The sequence below is a fragment of the Asterias rubens genome, chromosome 22, assembly GCF_902459465.1.
Source record: "Asterias rubens chromosome 22, eAstRub1.3, whole genome shotgun sequence".
Taxonomy (NCBI): Eukaryota; Metazoa; Echinodermata; class Asteroidea; order Forcipulatida; family Asteriidae; genus Asterias; species Asterias rubens.
The window spans coordinates 10281009-10301206 of NC_047083.1; the positions used below are offsets into that span (position 1 = coordinate 10281009).

General features: G+C 37.1%; 1 protein-coding gene across 1 annotated transcript; it reads left to right on the top strand.

Annotated features, from left to right (window-relative positions):
- Positions 1-77: 77 nt before the first annotated feature.
- Positions 78-19886, top strand: LOC117305049 (probable tubulin polyglutamylase TTLL1). The gene is made up of 13 exons (XM_033789758.1): positions 78-290; positions 882-947; positions 1289-1431; positions 2532-2636; positions 4287-4362; positions 4652-4786; positions 5324-5432; positions 5994-6074; positions 6825-6887; positions 7694-7780; positions 10453-10562; positions 16738-16791; positions 17385-19886. Exons 1-13 carry the CDS (start codon positions 175-177, stop codon positions 17506-17508), a joined length of 1269 nt encoding a protein of 422 aa, XP_033645649.1. The 5' UTR covers positions 78-174; the 3' UTR covers positions 17509-19886.
- Positions 19887-20198: the final 312 nt, after the last annotated feature.

Genomic DNA, 20198 nt, shown 5'->3' on the forward strand with positions numbered 1-20198 from the left:
AAATATATAACACTTCGATTTTGAGCTATATATAAATGAATGAGTATTTTCTTTTTGGAATGTGGTGGTAATTTCGATTTTGTCACTTAGGAAACCGAGATAGTGAGGCGTCAGTTTTTTTCTTGTTTTTCATCCAAGATTTATGAATGAAATGTGACAAAGATTGGTTGCAGAATGGCAGGGAAGGTGGTCAAGTTTGCATCTGATCAAGATAAATCTGTCTTGTCGAGTAATTTTGAGAAACGAGGCTGGATACAGGTTTCGCCCGAAGAAGATTGGAATTTTTACTGGTGAGATGAGAGAGGATTTTAATTTGGATAACTTTCCGTATGGCGCCACCACTTTTTCACTCATTTTTACAAAAAGGGATATCTCATTGAGGTAAATTAGATGCTGTATTATTTCATATCGAATGAAAAAGTGGTGGCGCCGTACGGAAACTTTTCCGAAAATAAATCACAACGTCAACAGATCCATGCTTGACAATTCCTGTTATAATTAAATACCATGTTGATGAATGATTTTGTGGATAATTTTCCGCACGTCGCCACCAATTTATCCACTCAAATCTCCTTCATATTTAATACTAATGAACTGTTGTCTAATTATCTTTAAAAAAAAAAAAACCATAATTATTCATTTATTAAAACAATTTTCATTTGCTGATTAGTTGTCTGAAACAAAAACATTAATTAAATTCACTAATTTAATTAATGTCGTTGTTTTGTTGGTAATTGCTTTTTTTCTTTCACTTTACAGGAGTACTTTTCAAGGAAAAGGCCTTATTAAATTAATAATGCCAAAGAGTTTTCATTCATTGAAAATTATCTGAAATGAAAACAAATTTAAAAATGTATTTTTTTATATATTTTTTTTTACAGGAGTACTGTTCAAACAACACGCAATATTTTCAATGTTGACACAGGCTACCGATTACAAGATGATCAGTAAGTATTATTATGTAGTACTAGACTAGGCTGTAATTAATTACCAGTTCCGGCCTATCTGGCGTGGTCTTCCTACTTAATTAGTCTGATTTCCAATTATTTCGCAATTGGGAAAAATAAACAGGCTTGGAATTGAAGCATTTTAGTGTTAATTTGATTGTAGTTTTATGGGAAAAGTTTCCGTGTGGTGCCACCACTTTTTCATTCGATATGAAATATAGTATCTAATCTAATTTACCTCAAAACACTGTTTTATCTGTTTTGTAACAAACTCAAAATAAAAAAGCAAACTAGTCTTTTTTTGTAATCAGTGCATGGTTTTTGTTTTGTTTCTAATCCAGGATCATCAATCACTTCCCAAACCATTATGAGTTAACGAGGAAAGATTTAATGGTTAAGAATATCAAGAGATATCGGAAGGACCTGGAGAAAGAAGGAAGTCCTCTCGCTGAGAAAGATGAAAATGGAAAACATGTTCATCTCGGTAAGAAAACACAAATAGAATCAATAAGAAAGTTTGGTTTATGACTCGTACTTCACAAATGTAAATGTTGCTTTGCAATATCTTGCTGGAAAATACTGAATGTTGAAGCGCCTTGAGCATCACTGAGTGACAAACCTACATTTGTGTTACAAGTCTGAAATGTTGAAGCGCCTTGAACATCACTGAGTGACAAACCTACATTTGTGTTACAAGTCTGTAATGATTTCTGTACAATTGTTTGATTTCTGTTTTGTTATAATGTTTTACTTGTGTTTTTCCCACCATTTAAAAAAAAAATGCATTGTGATTGATTTCAGTTGAATGAGATCTCACTATCTGCATGTATAATAGAGTAAGAACCCTTAAAGTCACCTGGAAGTGGTATTTTTTCAAAATAAAGCTTTTGTCACTAATATATGTGTTTTGATGAGTGGAATGTGAATAAACAGTTAACTAAGGTTTTAAAAAATCAGTTCTTATGTTATTTACAAATTTAAGAGTAGACCCCGACCCGAGAGGGCGCTGTTCGTGATGTCAATCGAGGCAGACTTTGCCTGTAATGCGTAGAGTAAACACAATTGCAAAGTATATGTACGGACCAAGTCGTGAGTTTGTACGTTTCAAAAAAAAAAAAATTTTGTTTTTTTTCCGCCAATGCCGACCAGGTGTATTGCTGCTGAACGCAGAAAAACACTTTTTGAAATGTACCAACTCACGACTTTGACGTACATGTACTTTGCACGTGTGTTTACTTTACGCCTTGCAGGCAAAGTCTGCCTTGAATGACGTCACAAAAGGGGTAGGCGGAGTCAGCCCCCAAAACAACTTTATATATTTTTTAAACATATAAATCGTGACAAACAATTATTAAAAACATTGTTTTATTGTTCGTAAGCATATACTCTTATGTTTGAAAGAAAAAAAATTCTATTTCCAGGTGACTTTAAGGGACACTGACTGGGTGAATATTTTGGGGTAAAAAAAAATTGACTAGAGCAGGATTTGAACGTGCAACCTCAGAATAAGCGTGCCGACACTCTTCCAACTGAGCTACTTTTGTTCATTATTAATATTGTGTTTATTTGTTTGTCTGTATACAGATTTTATTCCCATCACATTCCTACTACCAGCAGACTACAATCTGTTTGTGGAAGAATTCCGTAAGAACCCATCCAGTACATGGATTATGAAACCAACAGGCAAAGGTAAATCACATAGAGCTTAATAAATAAATACTAACAATGACAATTTATATGAAACATGCCCCTGGGCGCTTAACAACTTAAAAAAACAACCATTAAAATTCATACAGATATAAAACCTTAGAGAAAATAAGGACAATTTGCATTCAATTCATGATCAGTCTTTTAAAACATTCTCTCACTTCATCTTTTCTGTCAGTAGTTTTGGAATTAAGTGGTGCAGGGTTCAAGTCCGTTATCAATGTACATAATCTAATCAGGCCTATGAAAGGGCAAAGGCACCAAGGCATTTTCTCCTTGGTGAAGGGCACCCTATGAGGAAATTGTAAATTTCTACTGGAGCATTTCAAGGGCACCAAGGCAATGACCAGGGGGCAATCGCTGTTGTTGCCTCCGTGTAGTATCAGGTCTGATTTTGTCTATCAATGTATTTAAGATATTTATCATTACAGCCTTGGCATTACAAAGCAAGATATTGCAGTCTTACTTAATGTTGTGGTGCAAGGTTCGAATCCATCAATGTATTTATCATTACAGCCTTGGCATTACAAAGCAAGATATTGCAGTCTTACTTAATGTTGTGGTGCAAGGTTCGAATCCATCAATGTATTTATCATTACAGCCTTGGCATTACAAAGCAAGATATTGCAGTCTTACTTAATGTTGTGGTGCAAGGTTCGAATCCATCAATGTATTTATCATTACAGCCTTGGCATTACAAAGCAAGATATTGCAGTCTTACTTAATGTTGTGGTGCAAGGTTCGAATCCATCAATGTATTTATCATTACAGCCTTGGCGTTACAAAGCAAGATATTGCAGTCTTACTTAATGTTGTGGTGCAAGGTTCGAATCCATCAATGTATTTATCATTACAGCCTTGGCATTACAAAGCAAGATATTGCAGTCTTACTTAATGGTGTGGTGCAAGGTTCGAATCCATCAATGTATTTATCATTACAGCCTTGGCATTACAAAGCAAGATATTGCAGTCTTACTTAATGTTGTGGTGCAAGGTTCGAATCCATCAATGTATTTATCATTACAGCCTTGGCATTACAAAGCAAGATATTGCAGTCTTACTTAATGTTGTGGTGCAAGGTTCGAATCCATCAATGTATTTATCATTACAGCCTTGGCATTACAAAGCAAGATATTGCAGTCTTACTTAATGGTGTGGTGCAAGGTTCGAATCCATCAATGTATTTATCATTACAGCCTTGGCATTACAAAGCAAGATATTGCAGTCTTACTTAATGTTGTGGTGCAAGGTTCGAATCCATCAATGTATTTATCATTACAGCCTTGGCATTACAAAGCAAGATATTGCAGTCTTACTTAATGGTGTGGTGCAAGGTTCGAATCCATCAATGTATTTATCATTACAGCCTTGGCATTACAAAGCAAGATATTGCAGTCTTACTTAATGGTGTGGTGCAAGGTTCGAATCCATCAATGTATTTATCATTACAGCCTTGGCATTACAAAGCAAGATATTGCAGTCTTACTTAATGGTGTGGTGCAAGGTTCGAATCCATCAATGTATTTATCATTACAGCCTTGGCATTACAAAGCAAGATATTGCAGTCTTACTTAATGTTGTGGTGCAAGGTTCGAATCCATCAATGTATTTATAATACTTATTTTATTACAGCTCGTGGTATTGGAATCTTTCTAATCAATAAATTATCTCAACTCAAGAAGTGGTCCAGAGACAGCAGAACTTCCTCGTAAGTAGCTCACATTTTATTCAAAATATTTTGCTTCTCTGGGTTTTTTTTTCTATTAGGCCTAAAACTGATTTTAAAGACCTTTGAATGAGCAAGCAAGAAAGTTTCAAGGTTGCCCAACTTTGTTTTCTTCTTGTTTTGTACTGTTCATTTAGTTCCAATGTAAAAGTTGTTACTTTTATTTACAAGAACGGTTGTATAGACCTGTTGAAGAACATGGAATTACCAGCAAACTTAGTAGAAATTTATTGTCTTAAGTTTAACCTCCTCTGTTTGTTTATTTAAATAGATTTCAAGCCCCATCAGCTAAAGATGCTTACGTCATCGCAAAGTACATTGATAATCCTCTTCTTATTGGAGGAAAGAAGTTTGATCTAAGAATCTATGTCTTAGTGACGTCCTACAGACCACTCAAGTGTTATATGTAAGTCAAAGAATTCTAACTTGACATCTTTGTATCAAAAGAATGAAGTTCAAATGTTGAGTTTGAGTCTAACAAATATCTTTCAATCCTGCTTAGTGTCACCCATAAGACAGAAGAGATGATCTTCTCCGAGTGTTCTTTTCTAAGAAAACAGTTTAGATGATAAAACCTTGTTCTCATTTTGATTCTAGTCTCTTTTCATTTTGATTCTAGTCTCTTCTCATTTTGATTCTAGTCTCTTCTCATTTTGATTCTAGTCTCTTCTCATTTTGATTCTAGACTCGTCTCATTTTGATTCTAGTCTCTTCTCATTTTGATTCTAGTCTCTTCTCATTTTGATTCTAGTCTCTTCTCATTTTGATTCTAGTCTCTTCTCATTTTGATTTTGGTCTTGTAAATAAAATCCAAGTCCAGTATTAAAAAGATTCTGAGTTACAAGTTCTGCGGTCTTGTGGAGTTTTCCACCGAATTCAACCCCCTGACTCGTTACTTTCTCGATTCATGTAAAATTGACACTCAGTTTTATTGTATTTTTAGATACAAGCTTGGATTCTGTCGTTTCTGCACGGTGAAGTACAGCGCTAACATCAATGAGTTGGACAACATGTTTATTCATCTCACTAACGTCTCCATCCAAAAACATGGGGTAAGTTTAGCTTTTAGTTTGGATCCAAGAATACTACAATGTAAGTGTTATTTGATTAGTCACATTCTAAAAGTAACCAGACTAAGGGACCATCCAAAGTTGTCAAAATTGTTCAGGTTGTTTGTTGTGTTTGCTTGTTTGTTTGTTTGTTTGTTTGTTTGTTTTTTTGTTTAGATGATCTTACTGTCAAGGGATATAAACACCAAGCTGGCAACAGCCAATATCTGTCATACAAACATTGGTTGAACGTCTATGATTATGAATTACACCAATCAAGAAATTGTGAGCCAGTAACTAGAGGACAATTCTAGTCATTATGAAATCAACGGTTAGCTGGGTAGCATTCAAACCCACAACCTTTAGATTGCGTGTCCTGCAGTCTAACCACGATGACCACTGGACCATGGTACAGAGAATACTACCACTTACTAGCAATACTCAACTTTCGATTAGAAACTGACTCACTTTGTGTTGCATTTTGCTTTGCTATACAAGGGAAAATCATTCACTGTGGTACAATGAAGGTATGTTTCAAAATGAATGTTTGGTTCGTTATTACAGGAGGAATATAACTCTCAACATGGCGGCAAATGGACGGTTCACAACCTCAGAGTTTACCTAGAAGGAACAAGAGGGAAAGAGGTGTGTTATTTAAAGAAACCTAAGGCTTGAGATATTTTCTTCCATATGGTGCATTCAATTAGCTTCCCTGGGTCGACCCTCTGTGCTCACTCTGGTGAGCCCCTGACAAGAGCTAATCCAACGATCACTCACCGCTCTCGTAGTGACCTCATTTACCTGGGGTCAGCCCCCAAGTGACCCACTCCACAAGCAGGGCACTTGGGGCTGACCTGGGTGAGCCCCTGGAATGACATCAAAGCTATTCGAACATACCAGTTCAACCCAGGGAAGCTAATCGAAAACACCAACTGTGAACCCCCCCCCTCCCCCCTCAATAAGCCAACCTGGTATTCACTGGCTGCTTTTATATCCATTCAACCCAGGACATTCTTCAAGACCCATTTTCCTTCAGGTCTGGAGTTGTTAATATAAAGTTATTGAAGCGGTTAGGGTTAACAGCTCACTGAGCCATCTCCCTGACTATACTTCCTGGGGAGTATGATGGGCATTTGTTAAAGGATTATTGACTCTGGGGGATTAATGTTGAACAAAGAATTGACAAGAGTGGGATTGGAACCATGACCTCCTGATTAGCATGGCAGCACTGTTCCAACTGAGCTCTTTAACCCTATGTTGGTGGTGTCCCTCTTTTGTCAATATCTTTGTTCGGGGGTGGCATAATTAATTCTTTTAAACATTTAAATTATGGACTGTTTCAATCAAACTTAATTGTTTGTTGACATTAATAAAAGTTGTTGTTCTATTTTACAGGTGACAGACAAATTGTTTGATGAGATGAACTGGGTTATAGTGCACTCACTCAAGTCCATGGCAGTAAGTTGAACTTAATTTATTTTATATTTTATTCATTAAAAGGCAAATGGGCTACTCTTGCAAGTAGTTCTAAACAATAGAATTATACAACAGTAGTTTTCTTTGTTGATGTTTATTAGTTTGAATCATTGTTCTTTCGTCCTTTGGATAGGATGTAAGATCATAGGCGCATAAAAAATGTACATACGTAAAAGAACCCAGTTACACTTATCGGTAAGAGAAAGGGTTTGCCTCCAGTGGTCCTTGAAGTAGCTGCTGAGTGCGCCGTAGCACCTTGTAAATTCTTACAAGGGTTAGGGTTTGTAAATCTATTAAAGGTGCTACATCAATCGGTCTCATCATTCATAAAGGTTCAAAACCTTCCTTAGAAATTGTCTCTCTTTCTTCCAGCGCATTGAGCACCTTTTTGGTGGATACATGTGCTAGATAAAACTAAAATTCTAGTCTCATTATTATTTTTATTTATGTCCAGAATGAATTGTCTGAATCTGTGAATATTTATCTCTACTGTAACCAGTGGTAACACTTGTTGTTAACAATATTTATATTTCTTTGCCCAGAATGTTTTTGATGTTATGATTTTGTTCCTTCCCAACTGTTGATTATTCATGTTTTGTTTCCGAGATAAAATAATAACCAATCATGAGCTCTTTTTTCATTGTATTGAATTAATTTTGTCTTAGATACTGCATTTATTTTCATAAATATTGTATGACTATGCATTTTTGAACCATGAACCATCAAGTTGTTTGTTATTAACCTTGACATTGTATTTATTAATTTCTTCTTGATGTTTTATTTCACAGAATGTAATGGCTAACGACAGACATTGTTTTGAATGTTATGGCTATGATATCATCATTGACGATAACTTGAAGCCATGGTTAATTGAGGTAAGAGCTTCACTACCCTAAGCCATGTCTGAAGTATTGGCTACAGTTATGGCTACGGCTAGATTTCATCACGCATTTAAGTATAACAACCACTTAGCAAAAGTTGTAGCCGACGCTGCCAATACTAGTTGACTATTGTAGCCGACGCTGCCAATACTAGTTGACTATTGTAGCCGACGCTGCCAATACTAGTTGACTATTGTAGCCGACGCTGCCAATACTAGTTGACTATTGTAGCCGACGCTGCCAATACTAGTTGACTATTGTAGCTGACGCTGCCAATACTAGTTGACTATTGTAGCCGACGCTGCCAATACTAGTTGACTATTGTAGCCGACGCTGCCAATACTAGTTGACTATTGTAGCCGACGCTGCTAATACTAGTTGACTATTGTAGCCGACGCTGCTAATACTAGTTGACTATTGTAGCCGACGCTGCCAATACTAGTTGACTATTGTAGTCGACGCTGCCAATACTAGTTGACTATTGTAGCCGACGCTGCCAATACTAGTTGACTATTGTAGCCGACGCTGCCAATACTAGTTGACTATTGTAGCCGACGCTGCCAATACTAGTTGACTATTGTAGCCGACGCTGCCAATACTAGTTGACTATTGTAGCCGACGCTGCCAATACTAGTTGACTATTGTAGCCGACGCTGCCAATACTAGTTGACTATTGTAGCCGACGCTGCCAATACTAGTTGACTATTGTAGCCGACGCTGCCAATACTAGTTGACTATTGTAGCCGACGCTGCCAATACTAGTTGACTATTGTAGCCGACGCTGCCAATACTCGTTGACTATTGTAGCCGACGCTGCCAATACTAGTTGACTATTGTAGCCGACGCTGCCAATACTAGTTGACTATTGTAGCCGACGCTGCCAATACTAGTTGACTATTGTAGCCGACGCTGCCAATACTAGTTGACTATTGTAGCCGACGCTGCCAATACTAGTTGACTATTGTAGCCGACGCTGCCAATACTAGTTGACTATTGTAGCCGACGCTGCCAATACTAGTTGACTATTGTAGCCGACGCTGCCAATACTAGTTGACTATTGTAGCCGACGCTGCCAATACTAGTTGACTATTGTAGCCGACGCTGCCAATACTAGTTGACTATTGTAGCCGACGCTGCCAATACTAGTTGACTATTGTAGCCGACGCTGCCAATACTAGTTGACTATTGTAGCCGACGCTGCCAATACTAGTTGACTATTGTAGCCGACGCTGCCAATACTAGTTGACTATTGTAGCCGACGCTGCCAATACTAGTTGACTATTGTAGCCGACGCTGCCAATACTAGTTGACTATTGTAGCCGACGCTGCCAATACTAGTTGACTATTGTAGCCGACGCTGCCAATACTAGTTGACTATTGTAGCCGACGCTGCCAATACTAGTTGACTATTGTAGCCGACGCTGCCAATACTAGTTGACTATTGTAGCCGACGCTGCCAATACTAGTTGACTATTGTAGCCGACGCTGCCAATACTAGTTGACTATTGTAGCCGACGCTGCCAATACTAGTTGACTATTGTAGCCGACGCTGCCAATACTAGTTGACTATTGTAGCCGACGCTGCCAATACTAGTTGACTATTGTAGCCGACGCTGCCAATACTAGTTGACTATTGTAGCCGACGCTGCCAATACTAGTTGACTATTGTAGCCGACGCTGCCAATACTAGTTGACTATTGTAGCCGACGCTGCCAATACTAGTTGACTATTGTAGCCAACGCTGCCAATACTAGTTGACTATTGTAGCCGACGCTGCCAATACTAGTTGACTATTGTAGCCGACGCTGCCAATACTAGTTGACTATTGTAGCCGACGCTGCCAATACTAGTTGACTATTGTAGCCGATGCTGCCAATACTAGTTGACTATTGTAGCCGACGCTGCCAATACTAGTTGACTATTTAATACCAACTTATACCCGTTTCAGACGGGCCCTCCAGAACAAAATTCTGAATGGAGTAGGCTGCATGAAAATGTTGACGTCTTAAAGACACTGGACACTATTGGTAATTGTCAAAGACCAATCTTCTCACTTGGTGTATCTCAACATATGCATAAAATAACAAACCTGTGAAAATTTGAGCTCAATTGGTCGTCGAGGTTGAGAGATAATAATGAAAGAAAAAAACACCCTTGTCACACGAAGTTGTGTGCTTTCAAGACCTCAAATTCTAATTCTGAGGTCTCAAAATCAAATTCATAGAAAATAACCTCTTTCTAGAAAACTACGTCACTTCAGAGGGAGCCATTTCTCACAGTGTTTTATACTATCAACAGTTCCCCATTACTCGTTACCAAATAAGGTTTTATGCTAGTAATTATTTTGAGTAATTACCAATAGTATCCACTACCATTAAAGACATTGGACACTATTGGTTACTGTCAAAGACCAGTCTTCTCACTTGGTGTATCTCAACATATGCACAAAATAACAAACCTGTGCAAATTTAACTCAATTGGTCGTTGAAGTTGCAAGATACTAATGGAAGAAAAAACACCCTTGTCACATGGAGTAGGTGCTTTCACACCCTAAGAGATTTACACATGGTTGTAGCCGCAAGTTTACTATTTATTTATGGTTTCTTATTTCTCGACACCATGCAAAGCTTCAAACAATACTTTCTTTCCATCTGTTACTCTTGCAGGTGAATGCCTCTCCATCATTGACGTCAACTACATCAAATGATCGTATCATGAAGTACAACCTCATTAATGACTCCCTCAATATCGTCATGCCCAATGGAGAAGTACCTGAGTAAGTAGTATTCTTATTATGCCCATTTGATGATTGTTCCCAATTAAAGATACTCTCTCTCCAGTGCAGTGGCGCAAAATGCGCTTCGGTGGTCATAACAAGTTAACACCAACCATCCCAGATCAGCTGCTGATCTCGCTGCAGCTGCCATACCCTGTCCAGTCCACTTCTTAATGTCAGTTATCTAAGATGTTCCTGGACGACCTCTCCTTCTCTTTCCCTCCACTGACTCCTGGATTATTTCTATTGATCCAACAGGCCTACTTGTAGTCATAAGAAAGGATTACAGTGATAGAAAAGACTGTAGTCACTCTAATTCAGACAGTTTCTCAATTTGAGACTTTATTTTTGGGACAGCTACTTAAGTTGGGGCAATTACTTATGTTGGGACAGTGACATAAGTTGGGATAGTGACTTCAGTCGGGACAGCTACTTAAGTTGGGACAGTAACTGTTGCGCAAGTTGGGACAGTTAATACTGAAGTTGGGGCAATTACTTAGGTTGGTTAAGTGACTTAGGTTGGGACAATGACTTAGGTTGGGACAATGACTTAGGTTGGGACAATGACTTAGGTTGGGACAATGACTTAGATTGGGACAATGACTCAAGTTGGGACAGTCACTCAAGTTGGGACACTTAGTTTATGTAATGTAAGTGTTGGTGTAATTTTAATTCAAGAAAAGACTTTGCAATGGCTTTGCAACAAACATTCCAAGTAAATCTATTCCAGTCACCTCGTTGTGCCATGAGTAAAGAAAACACAGTTTAAGGAATGTTGAGCTCAGGTTTGGACTTCATTGTTGATTGTGGCCCTACAACAATAACTCATATTTGCCAACATTCCTGCTCATCAAGCGGAAACTGTTGAATGCACTTATTTTAATGTTTTGGGATTCCCAGAATGTATACCTGGCTCCATGCCTAAACAGGGTTTGTTTGGATATGCACGGAATCAATCAAATTCAGACTCTGCTAAGATTGGTATACCTGGCCTCATGCTAAGCATGGTTGGTTTGGCTGTGCAGTACTGAACCCATCAAACTCAGACCCTGGTAAAGATTGGTATGCCTGGCCTCATGCTAAGCATGGTTGGTTTGGCTGTCCAGTACTGAATCCTTCAAACTCAGACTCTGCTAAGATTGGTATACCTGGCCTCATGCTAAGCTTGGTTGGTTTGGCTGTGCAGTACTGAACCCATCAAACTCAGACCCTGGTAAAGATTGGTATGCCTGGCCTCATGCTAAGCATGGTTGGTTTGGCTGAACATCGCATGTTAAGCAAGTTTGGTTTTGGCGTGTTTGGTTTGGCTGAGCATACTGTACTAATTAGAGTGTTTGGTTTGGCTGAGCATATCATGCTAAGCGTGTTTGATTTGATATAAGACTTCCATGCTAAGCGTGTTTGGTTTGACTAAGCATCCCATACTAAGCATGGTTGGTTGGGCAGAGCAGAACTTCACTAGGAATTTCAGTTTTTAGGATAACAAAAAAAGCCCCTGGTTTTTCTGTGAAATGCATTCAAAGTTAACAATGATCAAACCAATTGAACTTTTCTGTGAACATGTTTGGTTGAAGTACGACTCGGATTGGCCTGAAAGGATTGTTGTTTGTGCTGACTAAGGCTGGGAACGAAGCTGTTGCTATGTTATGATTCAGTTTTGTGTTGACGTAGAAACTTGTTTTGTCCGAGGGGGTTCAAAGTCTGACTTATGCTTCATTGCTTGACTATACACTTCAGTATTTGAGCTGAAGGTAGAACGAAGAATTGGACTCTGCTTATTCAGTATGTGGAGTTCGTTTAGGTTTAACAATGTCAAAGTCACGTTTCAATGTTTGTGGTTTCGGCTGTTTGCAAAAATACGTGATCGCATTCAAACTTAAGGTTAGGCCCTATTGAAACTCAGTGAGTGTTTTTGAGCATTGCAAAGTTATCGGTAAAAATACACGTTTTTGTGCAATATGGGGTTTAACCTACCATAGGGAAGGAAAAGTGAAGTTGAAGTTTTGGTACAAAGGGCAAAACGTGATCAATATTTAAACTGACCTTAGTAAAAAATATCTGTTTATATATGGGAAACACTGCATGATTTTCAATTCAATCCAATAATTTATTTGTCCATTAAAAAGATAAAAATGGAAAATTTACATGTCAAAACATTGATAACAAGCTCCTTTGCCATTCCATTAAAGTTCGTTAAGGGGCTTAAGGATATAGATGCCAGAAGTCTTTTCACATTCTCACAAACAAGTAGCACAAGAGGGCATGACATGAAGCTCTTCAAATGCAGGCTAAACAAAGGGCACAATCTCAGAAAATACTTCTTCACACAGCAAGTGGTAGACAACTGGAATAGACTCCCAGCAAAAGTGGTCTATGCTAGGACAAAAAAATCAGTTCAAAAACAGCTTTGACAAATACCTGAGTGAAAATGGATATGGGCCAAAATTGTCCCAGGTTTGTTATTTTATGCATATATGTTGAGATACACCAAGTGAGAAGACTGGTGTTTGACAATTACCAATAGTGTACACTGTCTTTAAAAGGTATAAACCTACAATACTAAAAATCCCATCAAGCTCCAGCTGGTCACTATCAAAGGTTTAATCACCCCCACATGACGCGCTCTTCACCAATAGGAATAGCAAAACTGTCTTAGGTATTTATGAATTGTTATTAAAAGTAGTTTTAGGTCAAAGTAGGAGTGGTAGGATTGTTAAATTCTGAATAGTTCCAAAGTTCGAATACCCTGGATTTCCAAGAACAGCTATTCATTCTTTGTTCTCATTGTTACATCTTATGAACATGAGGATCCGGAATGTACCCCCAGCTTCTGGCCCAGTGTTCAGCATTGATGAATTGAAGATTGCAAAATATTTGAATTATTCAAGTGTGTTGTGAAATACGCCCGTTCAATGAGGGGAGTTTTTCTTTCATTGTGCCCTACACCAATAATCCTCGGTACCTGGGTCGATACACAGCTCTATGGTCTTACACTGGTACCCATTGGGTATCCAGGGTTCCTTATTTAGACAATGTAACTTGATAGTCAGGGGCTGGACTTTGTATTGAATCATTGATTGTTGGTGTGGATGTGATGTATTGACTTGGGTCTATTGTGATTATAAGGCCACAAGATAACATTCCCTACCTCCACAGACAATCCGTGGGAGAATGATTATTGGCATACATTATGTAGCTAAAAGAGAGAACCATTTATCATGAAACAGTTAGCTCTGGTTATAAAGATCACTGTTAAAGGCAGTGGACACTATTGGTAATTACTCAGAGTAATAAGCATACACTTGGTAAAGAGTAATGGGGAGAGGTTGATAGTATAAAACATTGTGAGAAACGGCTCCCTCTGAAGTAACATAGTTTTCAAGAAGTAGTTTTCACGAATTTGATTTGGAGACCTCAGAATTTGATTTTGAGGTCTCGTAATCAAGCATCTGAAAGCACACAACATCTTGTGACAAGGGTGTTTTTTCTTTCATAGTTATCTCGCAGTTTAGATGACCAATTGAGCTCAAATTTTCACTGGTTTGTATGTGTATGCATATGTAGAGATACACCAAGTGAGAAGACTGGTCTTTGACATATACCAAGAATAGGTTCTGCTTATATAAAGAGTACTTGGGTGAAATCCTGAATCTCATTTCAGACAGACAGTGACTAGTACAAGTCTATTAGTGGTACCAACTTTGAGTTTATATTTTTACATAACTTTTGTTTATTAATCATACACTATGTACACAACCCTCTTTGAATAACTATACACAAGTTTTAGAAATTCTTATCATCCTTTTTCTTCCACACATTCCAGAAAGTTTTGATTTGGTTTTGTAAGCTCTGTATTATCAAAGTTTGTTGAACCCAGTATGATGCTATATTAAGTTGAAACGTTATACTTTATCAAGGAAATTAGTTGGTGTTGTTTTGGAAGGGCGTGTTCTGTTTAGACAGAAATATAAATCTGTTATAAACTGATTGTTGGGTCTTAATTGTCTGGTTAGGTGCAAGTAGTTTCATGACATACAAACTCTACTGTGTTGTATTTCAGGACGCGTGATTGTAACTCTACTATTGACCCAATTCAGCTGACGTCATTATCAGAATAATCTTAGGTGCGCCACTTCAGTGGGCAATGTCACTGTGCCTTAATCAGTGAAGTTGGCATTTAGGCGAGCCGGCGTTTACTAAAATGTAAACCTATTGACCACCAAAATGGTGAGCGTGGCACAGTCGCGGCGTGTGACATGCGTGCAAGGGGTCAATAGTCTGACCATAGTCTGACTAATTACAAAGACTACAATATAAAATATACATTTGAAAAGTTATTATCTGTTTTGTGTGAAATTGTGTTATGCAAAAATAAGAAAAAAAAACAACAAATTAGTTATTTACTTTGTGTGCAAAAGATCAGTATCCCAGTTTCAGAGTGTTTCTCTTGAATTATTATTCAACAAAAAATGTAACATTCACAAATTTAATCAATGTTTACAAAACAGGCTTGATACCGCGCGATTCCACTACTCTTCATTACCATTGACCAAAGTCCAAATCAGTTGGCCTTGTGACCCGCCAATGATCTAACAGCCTACTGTCCAGTGTTTTCCAAACAGTCACCCATTTCTAGGGTTACCTTTATGATGTAATTTATATTTAACTTTTCATTGTCAAAGCTCTTACCATAAAACTTCAGCAAAAAAGAAAACATATGTTTTGGTCCGAATTTGTTTTTGAAATTTGAGCATTTATACATTTGTGTTAAATATCTCCTGAAAACGAGCAGAGTATACATTTTAGAAATCATGATGACAATGGACGACAAAAGGAAACAGTTTGGTTAGGAAATCCTCTGTCCTTGGGAACTTAATTGTGCATTAATAGGTATACAGCTAGCGCTTGAGTTTCTGGGAAGGAAAGCCTATTTAAAGTAGCTCATTGTATGCTTTGGCCATATAAAAAAAACACGTTTAGTGTCCCCAACCGCTTCCTTTTTGGAAGCTACCTCCTTTTTTTCTCTCTTTTTTTTGGGGCGAAAAAAAAAAATTACATTTGAAACGTACTTACTTTTTGTAACACAAAACACAATGTCCACAGATTTACATTAAACTTAACGATTTCAAGTTAATGATGGTAGAAAGCTTCCCTTAACATGTTACTAGAAGAGGTGCTGTAGTTTTTGAGAAATGAGTAAAACAATGTCACAAAAATTCAAAACAAACAAAAAAAAGTCCAAAAAACGATCAGAGCATACTGATCGAAACGTCAAGTTAAAATCAACAGTTTATTTGAGAACCACCCCAACTCATTAAGAAATAGGCATTACATGGTGTTACTGCAAACCTTTCCAAATAAAACAGTTCAGCCGGTCTTAAAAAATGTGTCGGCCGACCATTTAAAAAAAAAAAAAAAAAGTCCTGTTTTTTTTTTCAAAAACACAGGATGCTAAACATGTTTTGTTTTGTTTTTGGCCTTGAGGCTGTTCGTTCTCCATGGGTTCACACAGTAGATTGAAACTTAACAGTTAAATAATCCATTTTACTTCCTGTTGGGCTTTGACTGTCACTTTCCTACATGGCTTGTACGCTGTTCAGTTTACAATTTCCTTGAAATAACACTTCAGGAATGGCTCCTGTAACCGTCCCAATTTTTACTTTATTTTATTTAGTTTGTCCATGGTTTGTCTAAACCATGTAAGCAGACTTATTCTTCTTTTTTTCTTTGAAAACAATCAACTTTATTTTGTTCTAAACCATTTTCTTTCTAAAACATGAAGACACTTTGTTGTCTGAATAGCAGAAGTCTACATTCGTGGGTATCAGTTTGGAGACTTTGTGGATGTTTTAGGGTTTCTGTGGATTTTTTAAAAGTATTAACGAATCTTAAATTGAACTATCAAAATTAAACGCCTACAGAAGCATTAACAAGTATTAAATTCAAATATTAGAGGTCTTGATGAATGGATGAAGCGTATAATGAAGGGAATTACTCTTTTTGTAAAAAGGTTGCATAAAGTGTGCGTGGGTAAAGCTGTTTCTCCCCTGCTTTCTTCACTTAGTTTTCGGTCTGAATTTGTTGTTCAAAGTGCATTAAAAAGGTCTTAAAAAGTCTTAAACTTGCCTCTTTTTGAAGTGGACGAATTCTTAGAACAATGTTTGGAATAATTCAGTTTCAGATGGAACAAGATCCCTCCTAAAGAATGCTACGGCAACTATGAACTCTTGTAAGTAGAAATTATAAATAACCAAATAAAAAACTCTTAGAACAGAAATCTTTTCAGATCAAAGTACAGATTTGCTGTAAATGTTTTCGAAGACTCCCATTATTAATTTTTAGTCCAGTTTAATCGTAATCACAGTTTTGTTTAATTTAATCTAATATATATAGCACCAGTAGCAAATTCCTTTATATTTTATAGATTTATATTTTCATGACCTGTGAGTATTTATTAACAGCCAATAGGAAGAACTCAACACAAATACGTGCAATTTTATGTTGAAAGAACTTTTTTTTCCATTTTATTTTTAAACTTAAGTACACGATAATGTTGTTATTAATTAGTTTATTCATCATACTTATTTTATTTTTTATTTTTTTTATTTGTTTATTTAATTGTTTTTATTTATCCTGTGCAATATTATGTGAAGAAAAGCACTTTCCTTTCAAAGAAATCTGTTAAACAAAATATTTGTCACAGTTTTTCTTTTTTTCCCTTTCTCCTTCCATAACTATTGTGATTTATTTATTCGTTGTACTTAACTATTTATTTATTTATTTATTTATTTATTTGTTTACTTGTTTATTTTGTTATGTTAGATATGATGAGGAATTAGCGCAATCTGACGGGATGGAACGAGACAGTAAGAGTAGACTTGCCGGATCGCTTGGATTTGGCGTCAGACGAGATACAAAGACTAAAGGCATGGCCACATGGAAATAGTCTCTCAGCTATTGTCAAAATACTAGACTTGTGGACAAGTCGTTAAATGTTTGTCGTGGTGATAGCGTTCCGACTCTATTCCGAATCTCCCCGTGGTATTCGCGCGAAACTGCTAGCCCTGCGAGACAAATGCGCTCATTTAATGGGGAGTAGAAGTCGGCAACCAGCAGTTCGCGCGAGAGCAGTGATCCCGCGAGAGCCGTATGCGATTGCGGAAACCTGAATCATTTTGCCACCAGTTCACCACAACTCGACTATCTCAGCGCGACAGACCATTAACGACTTGTCCACAAGTCTATCACAATACAAACTTGAATGACAATTTGAGAAAATCAACAGAGATAAGATGTTGTTTTCACATCTATACAAACTGTAGTATGCCTTTGGAACTTGAAATGGAAAACAATCCTTAATTTACCGAAAATATTATCTTATAATAAGAAACCAAAAATTGTTATAATTCTGCCTATACATCTGTTTTACCTTGACAAAAAACAATCTATGAGTCTACCTTTAACCAAAACGAACCCATAATTATTAAATGAATGAAATACAAATTAAATAAAGAGTTACTAGGTCCTTGGGAGGTATTTTATCGATATATAATTGACGCTACTCGGGCCTAACTAGGCTTGAGACGTTGTGACGACGGGTATGTCAAATGTTAGAAATTTGTCTGTGCTATCTAGGCCGATCCTAGGCAGCTTGAACAGCTTTATCGTGTTGTAGGCCGATGGTGTTAAGATTGTCTATTTTATTGCTAGCATTAGGCAGGAAGTCACATATGAAACTAAAACTACTCGGAAGCAAAAGCCTTTCATGGATTCCTTTGTGAGAAGAACTTGACTTTGTTTATTTACAGGTGTATGTTTAGATTGGTTTAGATCCCCAGGTAAAGGTTTTAATGGCAAGGCCTTGAATAACATAATAATATTGTTGTAGTTATAAAGTGTGCATGGATGTAATGAAACATTCAATGTTTAAAGCCATTGGACACTTTCGGTAAACAGTTTTATCCAAGGCCCACACTTCGTGTATCGCAACTTCTATATCATTGTAGTAATAATAGTGGCCATTTATGCTTCATTTTTGAAAGGGCAGGGGCACCAAGGCATGTTCTCCTCGGTAAAGGGCACCCTTTGAGGAAATTGTAAATTTCTACTGGAGCATTTCAAGGGCACCAAGGCAATGACCAGGGGGCAGCATGCAGCATGTGTTTCTAAAAGACAGTCCTGGCGCAGGAGAGATGGGCCTAAATGAGTCACATAGATGAAATTTGAAGCACAAAAATAGGTTTTCAAATGAGTTTTGAAGATATGCATAAGTAGTGAGAACCGTTTCTTGCATTGTTGGTGTGCGAGATATATGATCAGCAAAAATATCCCTTACAAAAAAAGTCCTATCTATAGGTGAAATATCTATAGAATCCTATAGGATTTAAATAGGATTCTTATAGTTTTTTCGTCTCTTCTTTGAATCCTTTAAGATTCCTATAAGATTCTTCTGTTTTTTTGTTTTTTGGTAAGGGATTGATCTATGAACTTTGTTATATTTTATACAGAACTTTCCATGTACCTGTTGTGAAATAGTTTGACCCACCCAGACTAAAAATTGACAACCGTCCACCGTTAAGGTTAATAAAATAGAGTGTACTATGGATGCAAAGGACAACCTCCATGTAACTGCAGAAGTGCCCTTAAATAATTATTTTATTATATGTAAATATTGTTGAATCTATAGAATATTGAAAGTGAAACTAAACTACAGCTGGAATGTTTATGGTAATGAGTTGTTTTCATACAGCATTTGGGTTTGGAGAATGCTTTGTTGCTTTGTGATGGTAGCGTCAAAGATGTGTATCGCTTAACATTACAAAAACGTTTAATAGTGAGTCAAGAGAATGTATAGAAAATTTGACCTTTCATTCAATTTGCCCCGATGCCGCCTTTAAAAACAAACTTCATGTTTTGGGGTGATTTTGTTGTACCTTAACACAACTCTGAACAAGCTTGGATGGGTAGCCGGGCAGGGGTGGGGGTTAGGACACAGGCCTCAAACTAACCTGCGTCACCCTGTTGTGCCCTTGGCAAAGTTTCTTTACAAAATAAAATTGTCCTCCTAAAAGTGCCCCGTATCAAAGGAAAACCTTTTAGTCATACCACGGTTAGTCTTGCTTTAGTTTCCCCTGCTGTTGGATTTTGTTGAGTTGGGAAGGATTTTACTTCCACATTGTTTCAAAGTGAATCGGTTCTCAAGTGAAAGCTTTCTACTACCATTATCTTCAAACTGTGTGAGTTTAATGTAAATCTGTGGACATTTTGTTGTTTGTTACAAACAGTACCCCAATCCATTAAAGAGCCTCGGCTTGTGAATCTGGACGTCACAGTTTCCAGTTACTCCATCAAGTTTGTCTTTGTTCAACCCAAATGTGTTTAGAAATTAAAGAAATTAACGCATTATGGACACACTTTTTAATATTTTAATTCCAAATTAATCTTTATTTCTGTCGTTTTATACTGAAGGCACATAAAAACAACCGAAAAACAGAGTTTAAAAGGTTGTGTTTAAAAGATCTTGGGTAATTGAAGAAAGTTCCTCGTTAAAATAGCAAGGCTGTCATGTTCCGTGTCTTATACTCTACAAATATACAGAGAAAAATATATTTACATTTTTTTAATCAATTCATATTT